The sequence below is a fragment of the Cariama cristata genome, unplaced genomic scaffold, assembly GCF_000690535.1.
Source record: "Cariama cristata isolate BGI_N322 unplaced genomic scaffold, ASM69053v1 scaffold13642, whole genome shotgun sequence".
Taxonomy (NCBI): Eukaryota; Metazoa; Chordata; class Aves; order Cariamiformes; family Cariamidae; genus Cariama; species Cariama cristata.
In genome coordinates, this window is record NW_009603324.1 from 9,499 (window position 1) to 18,899 (window position 9,401).

The window sequence follows — 9,401 nt, forward strand, 5'->3', positions numbered from 1 at the left end:
TTACTGTAGACCTGCAGATTGCTCTGCTTGAATTGATGCAATCCATATCAGAAGATCAAAGATTTTTAAATGGAAACTCACTCCAACGTGTATGTTAGAGTTTATGATGAGTTTTCCTTCTGTAATGACTTTGGGTCACCCACAGTGACAATATAAAAATATTTGACTGTAATAAGGAGTAGTGACTTGGCACAGGATGGAGAGTTTAATACAGTTAACTTCCATATATATACTGCCAAGATACTTTACAGAGGAGGTTAAAATGACTTTGACTTTTCTCCATACCAGAAGAAGACCTATAGTTTTAAATACTTTCCTAGCTGTCGTGTGTTGTCTGCGGTGTAGTTTGCATGTTGGCAGGTCTATAGATGGCCACGACATTTACTGAAAATAGCTAGTTATTAAAAATGTACAGACTGGAAATTATCTGTGGGCTGTTAATGCCCAGTGGCTCTAGATTAATTATAAAAACAGATGCAAATATTTCCTGATTCCAGAAGATGCTGATATTTATTTTTGTGTTTTTGTTTTGTTCTTTAGTGAGATAGAAGATGAATTCAGCTGAAATCACTGATGATGATGAAGGTAAAATAGTATACTTTGTGTAATTTACGATCAGGCAAATTTACTTGTTGAATTAAAGCCTTTGTAACCTGATAAAGAATGCACTTGGATCAAGACAAATCACATTAATGTTTTTTTAAAAGGCTATCTAAAATACATCATTATCTTTGTTACTCGTTATATTTTCTGCTCTACATTCTTCCTCCCCCTGCAAAAAAATCTTCCTCCTGTAACTTTATTTGTTTATACTTTAGACTCTTCTTTGGGGAAGAAACTGTCATGTACTGGATGACTGAATGGTTCCTAGCATAATAAAAACTAGACTTTGGGGTGGCCTCAGCAAACACTTATCTTACAAGTTATAAAAAAATAATTGTATTCTTCAAAACACATTTTCATAAAAAGAAACAAACCACAAAAGATTGTATTAAGGGTGTCACAGCTTTCTGGAGAGAGTGCTTTATCTTTCTAAACCTTCTCTTTTTCCAGCAAAAATTCCTAAAAAAAGTGTTGTGAAAGTAGAAACAGAAAATGAAGATGAAGCTTTAGACTGCTCGGTAACATCCAGATCTGCTGAGAAACACTCACTGGATGGCGCAGTTACTTGCTTACAGGATTCCAACAAACGGAAACAGACCTCACTTGGTTGTGATGGTTCAGGGAGCCAGCAAGATGTCTTACCCAGTGTGAAGAAAAGACGCTTTACACAAGAGGTGACTTCTCTATACATGACTGTGTGATTTTTCTGTTCATATTTCATAGGCTAAATTCATTGCTGCTATAAGCAAAATGCAAGTCATTTAACTAGATTTGCATTAGTAACGAGTTTGGAGCAAGTATGGCTAATCTTAACCTAGTTTGCGCACATTACTTGTCTGGGTATTTCTTTACCAGGGAAAGATCATATGGGAGCGATCATATCTACGATATACAGTTATATGTTAATTCATTCACTTGAAGTATATTTTTGTTGTTTGTCAGAGAACGTAGGAGCAGGTAGTGATTTGGATTAACTGAGCGTGACTGATTACAGTCCCTCTCGTGTCACACAGTCCTTCAGCTGGATCCTCAGTGGTAGAATCAGGGCTGTAATTCTTCCTTCTGTGACACAGGTTTTTATGTCAGTGAGACAGGTATAAGTTTGTGTATTATTTGAAAGATAAAAAGGCAGGGATGCAGAAGACTTCAGCATATCAAGAGTAGAATGTATTACAGCTTCTGGTGCAGCAGCCCACTTGTGACAATCCAGATGTTCGTCCATCCAGTGAAGGAGATGCCCACTTTCTTCCGTTACCCTGTTCTACTGTTTCATGTCTCTAGCAGTTGGAGATTTTCATTAGTCTTTGCTGAAATTGAGCAAGTTTCTTTTTGACCTTGTTCTTTTCAGTAGGGAGAGCAGTGATCATCTGTTCCTAGGAAAGTCTTCTGCATGTGGGAAAATTGGTGTGATGTTGATCACCCTCAGCCCTTCGTTTCCGAGACTAAAATTCTATTTTTTCAGCTCTTCTTCAGGATATAAGTCACCTTATATTTTTGTTGTTCTCGTTGAGGTTCCTGAAAGGGTAGTGTCCAGTGTTGGATAGTCACATCTCTTCTAACACTCTCTAGAGCCGTATAATGACCTCCTGTTTGTCACACTCAGCACTTTATTAAAATAACCTAGATTCAAATTCATCCTCTTTTGAATAACTTCAGGCCCTGGGTTATATTTAGTTTATGACCTACTCTAATGCACATATCCTTTTCTGCTGTTCTGCTACCTAGCCAGTTATTCCGTGTTGTATTTGTGCATTTCATTTCTCCTTTCTAGCCATAGTTCTTCATATTTCTTTTTCTTGACTCATCTCTCTGACTTCTCGGGGCTGTTTTTTTCCCCTGAATGCCTGTGGTACGTAGGTTTTAATCTTATTACATGGTTTGTTTCTTTTCCTTTCTCTTTTTCTTTTTACAATTGTTTTACTTACATTCAGATTCTCAAAAGAGCTTCATAATGGTCTCTGAACTGTGCTTGCTTTGGATTTTACTGTTTGCTGTTTGCCTATAATAAATTTTTAAATTTAATTTGAAATGAATTGATGTTCAAATGAAAGTTATAATGAATTATAACTTTGGACTTGCAAAGTGACCCAGTAACAATGATGAAAATTCATTCTTCACTGACCCCAATGAATCAGCATGTTTAGTTAAATAACCAACCAGAAACAGTCTGCAATCCTAACAATATTTTTAAAGTGAATTACTTTTCTAGTAACAATATTTTGTTCTAGTTGATGACTTCATTAACTGTTTCTGTTTAAACAGAGGACAAAATGTTAATTATTTTGGAGAATATTGTGCTTGCAGTATATTTTTACTACACATTGCACAGGCATCTATGTATGATATAAGCAGAGCTGTACTTTTTATGTTATATAACTGTACTATTGGGCTGGTGATTATATTACTAAATTACTTTCTATCAGAAGATATTTTGCTTTTTTAAAATTCTGATTGTCACATCATAACCAGAAATTCATTATCCCTAATTTTCTTTTAAAAAAAAAGTGTAGAAGATTGGAAGTGTAAAAAATGTATGTGCAAGACACTTCCAAGTTCTCATGTGCTTGATAGAATCTTTTTATACGTTTCTTGCTTATATATTTATTCTTCTTTACTCATATGCTAGAATATTATGCTCTGTATTCTTACACGTATTTAGACTTTGTTTATTAAGCGTAATAAAGGTCATAAATTAGCTGGACTTTAGCACTGAACAGAGCAATAACTAAACAACTTTTAAAACTTGGCTTAGGACTCCGAGAGATAATGTGAGAGACTATTTCGCAATTACTTATATTGGTTGATGTTTACCAAAATACTGCATTTTGCAAATGTTCAAAGAATGTATATAATATAAAAACTTTAAGTGCAAATACAGTGTAAAAAGCAGCACTATCTTACGTATACTGTTACTGTGTCTCACAGAACAGTATCTTTGCTTGTTTTTTGGTGGAGCATTAAAACTGATCATCTTAAATGGGTGTAGTATTATCCGAAATACATTGATGTTTAAAGATCAGTGTTACAGAAAACTAATTAAAAATATGAAATACTATTTTAACTGGAGAATTTAGAAGAGATTATGTATTTATGCTGTGGATAGTGCTGTTCCCAGACAGGAACTGTATAAAGACAAGATAGTTAAACGCAAAAGGAAAGAAAACCAGAATGCATTTGAAATAGAAAATCCTTAAATATACGCCCAAATGTGTTGTCATCTGTTAGTCGAACACTGACTGTGTTTCTGAAATGCAGGTAACCAAATCCATCCCGCAACCAGGTCCAAACACTGTGAGCCGCCTTAGTGAAAGGGCAGAAGTTCTGCTGCGATCTGGTGCAGTTCTTTGCATGAACACTTCTCCTCCTTCAGAGCACCGTGTCCAAAACTGAGAATGCAGACTTTCACAATGCTCACTGTCAAAGTGCAATAAAATACCTAGGGCAATGAATTTGTGTTATTTAATACACATTCTAATATTGCTTTGGCCCAGCTCTGTGTGTGAGGTGTGCATTAATAGAAGCTACCCCCACATTGCCAAGTTTTCATATATAATTATTTAGAGAAAAGGTATGGCAGGAGTGTTGATGAGAACTGACAGACAACTGGTGGTCTGTGGCAAGCTATTCAGTAGAGAAGGAATTGAATGAATCATACTCTGTATGTGAAGGAATATTTGGAATAATCTCTGTGAACGGGAATGTTTATGGAAGAGCTAGCTACGTAGGTAGCAGGTCTCACTGCCTGTGTAAGAAATGTGTTCTCCAGAGTTGCAGTTTTGTTCTTTTGATCTAAAACAGTAAAAGGAATGTGTAATTCAGTCTGAGTGTCTGACTGGGGAGCAGAACTACGTTTATTATCAGTGGAGATTTTCGTGACCTGTTTTCAGGTGATGTCCGTTTGGGAGAGCTCTGTTACCATCTGGAAATACCTCTGTTTCACCACTCACAAGTATAGGTGATGTGTGATGACTTCAGTCCCAGCGTAGGAGCCTACGGTTAGGTGGGAGCAATGTTGATCTCAGTCTGCTCACAATTTGGTCTCTCGTGTTCTGATATTTTACAAGTTACAAAGAGCTGATTTAGTTAGGATGTATCATACCATTTGCTGGTGTAAAAGTCACCCTTTAATAGCTGGTGGTGTTACAGGACCCCGAACCTCACTGTCCTCATAGCAAATGTGCTTTAATATGAGTGGGACTGGAGGGATGGTCTTCTAAATGGGAAACTGGAAGTCCAGTGCCCTAGGCACCACCACGGCTGGGGATTCTGCGCACTGTGAAGTGTATTGCCTTTGCCTTAGGCTTTTATTGTATCATCTGTCCATCCACCCAGCTTGGGATGTGAAAACACGAGGTTTCATGCGTAGGGTTGTATGATGTGAATGAGACCAGAACTTGGAAACACAACTTCAATTTAATTGAGTCTGCTGGTTTCTAAACTTGGAGTGGAAATCAGCATGTTCTTTTTGAGCCTCTTTTGAGTCTACTTTGCATTAGAAATTAAAAAGTAATTAGATTCAGTTTGTCACTGCAGTAAGCAGATGCCAAGTGTAAGTACACATAGAGTTCAGATTAATTTCATGAGTGTTACAGTTCTGTTGTTTTGGGTTTTTTTCAGAAAGGAACCTTAATTCAAGTTCCTCATTGTAGGACATAGTGGGGTCTTCACTAGGTTTTCCCATTGCTTCTGGCTGGCTCAGACCTCAAGTCTGTGTTCCATTTGTTGTAATATTTGAATGCAAATTCTGTGTTTTTTATGTAATTAATGTTCTGTGGATGAAGCCAAGGAAAATATTTCACTACAGTCTTCTTTAAAATCTGTGAGTGTTTTCTCATGTTTGAATACTGTATGTTGGATTTTGATTCTATTGTATCTACTTAACTTCCTAAGAATTATTTGCAATATCCATGTGTTTGCAAAACAACCCAACCCACCCAAGCCCTGCATATTTGCTGTGAGTTGATGAAAATGCTTGCTTCCAATTTCAAGCAATGAGGAAGAATTATAAATTACTGAGAACATTAATTCCTTAAGAGCTCATTACTGGGTTTAATATGAATAATTTAGAAAATTAGAAACCTATGAGTCTCAACTTCCCTGCCTTTCAGAAATAAAGAAATTTTAAGCTTCCCTTTTTAAAAAGACAATACTGAAGTACTTTTCATGTTGGTTTTAAGTTTTTATTATTTAAATAGAATACTTTTTAAAAATTGCAGTCATTCTTATAACTTGTTTAGGAGTTGTACACCATTATATAGGGGTTTTTTATCTTTATAAACCTTTCACATCAGAAAGAAAAGAATAAGCATAATTTTGGTGTCTTACAGCCTTTGTGGTATTTTCAAATGCTAACCTAAAGAGAGTGCTGGAACGTTAAATGCAGTTGTTGGAGGCACTGGCAAGGTCACAGGACTAGGAGTCAGAAAATCTAGATTCTATTCTTGGCTCTGTTGCTGACTTGTTGCCACCCAAATTCTCTACAGCCCAAGATCCTCATATGCAAGGTGAAGCATAATGATACTTCATTTGGGAGAGTATTTAGAGCCCTGTGGGTAAAGACGACTAAGGATTATTTTTGCATTTTTATTCTATGGAGAAAGCCATGAGCCAAAACAAAAAAAATAGAACCCTAAATAATACTTTACTGTATTTATATTTTTTATTTTCCTAGTGAATTTATTAATTTTGATGTATTTAACACAACTAAGTCCTCTGGAGAAAATTTGACTTTGCCTATTAATGTAACAATGCCTGCTTAAGGGGTGGATATTTATAGCTAATATTTTTAAGGCAGCCTTACTAATACAATATTTATTCATTCAAAGGGCCCCCTTTCAAACATGAAGAACAGAGATGCTGGCTCACCCACTCAGGTTAATGCAGAGCAGCCAAACAAGAACAAGAATCCTAATGTAACGTGGCTCTGTGAAGAAGAATCCTTCAGTGACATAACCACTCCATCTTATAAAAAACCTCTCTATGGCATCTCACACAAAATCACGGAGAAGAAGAACCCACCAGGAGCAGAGCAATTTGCTTCTTATGAGTTGTTTGAAAAAATCAACCCCAGCAGTCCCTCACATCTTCGGACTTTAAACGACCAACGCAAAAGGGACTCGGCTGCAGCCATTGCCGTAACAGCGGCCACCGCAGATTCTGACCCAAATATATATTCTTTGATACAGAAAATGTTTTACACGCTTAACACCCTCAATACCAATATGACTCAGCTTCACAGTAAAGTTGACCTATTGTCTCTGGAGGTTAGCAGAATTAAAAAGCAAGTCAGTCCAGCAGAGTCCGTTGCAGACTTCAAGCCTCCCCCAGAGTACCAGCTGACTTCTGCGGAGCTTAAACAAATCATGGATCAAAGCACGTCAGGCGGAGACCTAGCTTGCCGGTTGCTAGTGCAGCTCTTCCCAGAGCTCTTCAGCGACGATGAGTTCAGCAGAAGCTGCAGCGCGTGCGGCTTTCTCAACAAAAGGAAACTTGAATCTCTTCATCTGCAGCTTATCCGCAACTATGTGGAAGTTTGTTATCCTTCAGTGAAGAATACGGCTGTGTGGCAGGTAGAGTGTTTGCCTCAAGTCAACGATTTTTTCAATAGATTTTGGGCTCAAAGGGAAATGGAAAACAGTCAGCAAGGTGTGCAATCGTCCAGTTTTTATGAGACTGAGCAGGTTGAATCCTCTCATTTTATGGAGGATAAAGAGCAGGAGGAAGCTTTGTCCTTGGACAGGAGTAATGCCATTGCCTCAGATTACATGCTGGATGCTCAGGATCTCAATGAATTTTTAGATGAAGCTTCTTCTCCAGGGGAATTTTCTGTTTTTTTGTTACACAGATTGTTTCCAGAACTCTTTGACCACAGAAAATTAGCCGAAAGGTACAGCTGCTTTGGAGACTCTGGAAAACAGCTGCTGGATCCTCATCGGCTTCAAATAATCCGTAGGTACACTGAAATTTACTTTCCAGATGTGCAAGAAGAGGAAGCCTGGTTGCAGCAATGTGTTCAGCGAATAAACGATGAGCTTGAAAATACGTATATGGATGGAAGTGAATGTGATCAGATGAGAGATGACTGTTACGATTCTTCTAGTTTACCAGATGATGTATCAATCATAAAAGTGGAAGACAGTTTTGAATACGAAAAACCTGGCAGACGCTCAAAAAAAATTTGGCTTGTACCCATAGACTTTGATAAACTTGACTTTCCCCCTCCCGATTTTGATGTCCCTGTCCCAGATTACCTGTTGAACAAAGAACAGATTAAAAGCATATATGAAAGCAGTCTTTCCATAGGCAACTTTGCCTCTCGATTGCTTGTTCTCTTATTTCCTGAACTGTTTACTCATGAAAACTTACGGAAGCAATACAACTGTAGTGGATCTTTAGGCAAGAAACAGCTTGACCCTACTAGAATTAAATTAATTCGACATTATGTGCAGATACTGTACCCCAGAGCAAAGAATGACAGAGTGTGGACATTGGAGTTTGTTGGAAAGCTTGACGAGAGGTGTCGACGAAGAGACACGGAGCAAAGGCGCTCGTACCAACAGCAACGGAAAATCCACGTGCCAGGGCCCGACAGGAGGGAATTTCTCAGCTATGTAATAAACCCCGAGAGGTTTCGAGAAGAATTTGAAGGGCCACCGCTGCCACCGGAAAGAAGCAGCAAGGATTTTTGCAAGATACCACTCGATGAACTCGTTGTTCCTAATCCAGACTTCCCTGTGCCTTCTCTGTATTTGCTGTCTGATAAGGAGGTAAGAGAGATAGTGCAGCAGAGCCTGTCGGTCGGCAACTTTGCTGCCAGGCTTCTCGTAAGAGAACTCTTTACTCCGGAGAATCTCAGACTGCAATACAACCATTCAGGTGCTTGTAACAAAAAACAGCTCGATCCGATCAGGCTGAGACTGATCCGTCATTACGTGGAGGCAGTTTACCCTGTGGAGAAAATGGAAGAAGTATGGCATTATGAATGTATACCGAGCATTGATGAAAGATGCCGGCGTCCTAACAGAAAAAAGTGTGATATACTGAAAAAAGCAAAGAAAGCAAAAAAGTGACAGGGTCTTTAAATTCCTGAGACTTTGACCACTAAATTATTGTCAGGATTATGCTATGGTTTAGACTGAGGGGCTTGTCAGGAGCTGAGAGTGCCCAGCATCTAGGACAGTCAGGCACTAATTTGTTGCGTTTTAATGTGTGTGTTGCATCTCTGTGGGCACCGCAGCAGCGGGAAGTGGCTTACTACATTTGTACATGGGTAGAGACCATCAGTCGTCGGTGACAGAGCTATCAGTGACTCGCTAAGAGCATGATTTTCACTGGTGCAAATACCTGTATTGAAACTGTATTACTCCACTCCCCATTTCTGCATCTTCCTTTTTTTTATCCATTTCTGGTAATAAATAACTTTTTTGTTAAATCGTTGTGCTCTTCAGGGGCAGTTTTTCATTATACCCTTATAAACAGTCTTGTTAGTTAATTTGGAGTTTGAAATTTAAACTTAATTTAAATTTGAAAGTGCCATGTTCATTGGAAATCATTGGAATATTAGACTTTACCTCTACAGTAATTGCAGCTTCACATTTGTGTTGTTCTTGATGATACTGAGATACTGAAAATAATAATACTGTGTCAAAGAATAGGTCAGAACGGTGTCATTTGCATTTTTTACTGTTACCCATCTGTTATTTCTAAAACTAAGTGTTGAAGAATTAAGATGTGAGCATAGACACAATGTGAATGCTTTTTTTTTTTTTTAAATATTGACACCACAAGCTTGATCCTGC

General features: G+C 38.0%; 1 protein-coding gene across 2 annotated transcripts; it reads left to right on the forward strand.

The window, feature by feature from the left end:
* Positions 1 to 540: 540 nt before the first annotated feature.
* Positions 541 to 8,672, forward strand: BEND3 (BEN domain containing 3). 2 transcript variants are annotated; one of them, XM_009695136.1, is made up of 3 exons: positions 552 to 585; positions 1,054 to 1,277; positions 6,429 to 8,672. In XM_009695136.1, the coding sequence occupies exons 1-3, from the start codon at positions 552 to 554 to the stop codon at positions 8,670 to 8,672; spliced, it is 2,502 nt and encodes an 833-aa protein (XP_009693438.1). The 2 variants fall into 2 exon arrangements, with proteins under 2 accessions (XP_009693439.1, XP_009693438.1); XM_009695137.1 differs by lacking the exon at positions 1,054 to 1,277 and having other exon boundaries at positions 541 to 585.
* The last annotated feature ends 729 nt before the right edge of the window (positions 8,673 to 9,401 follow it).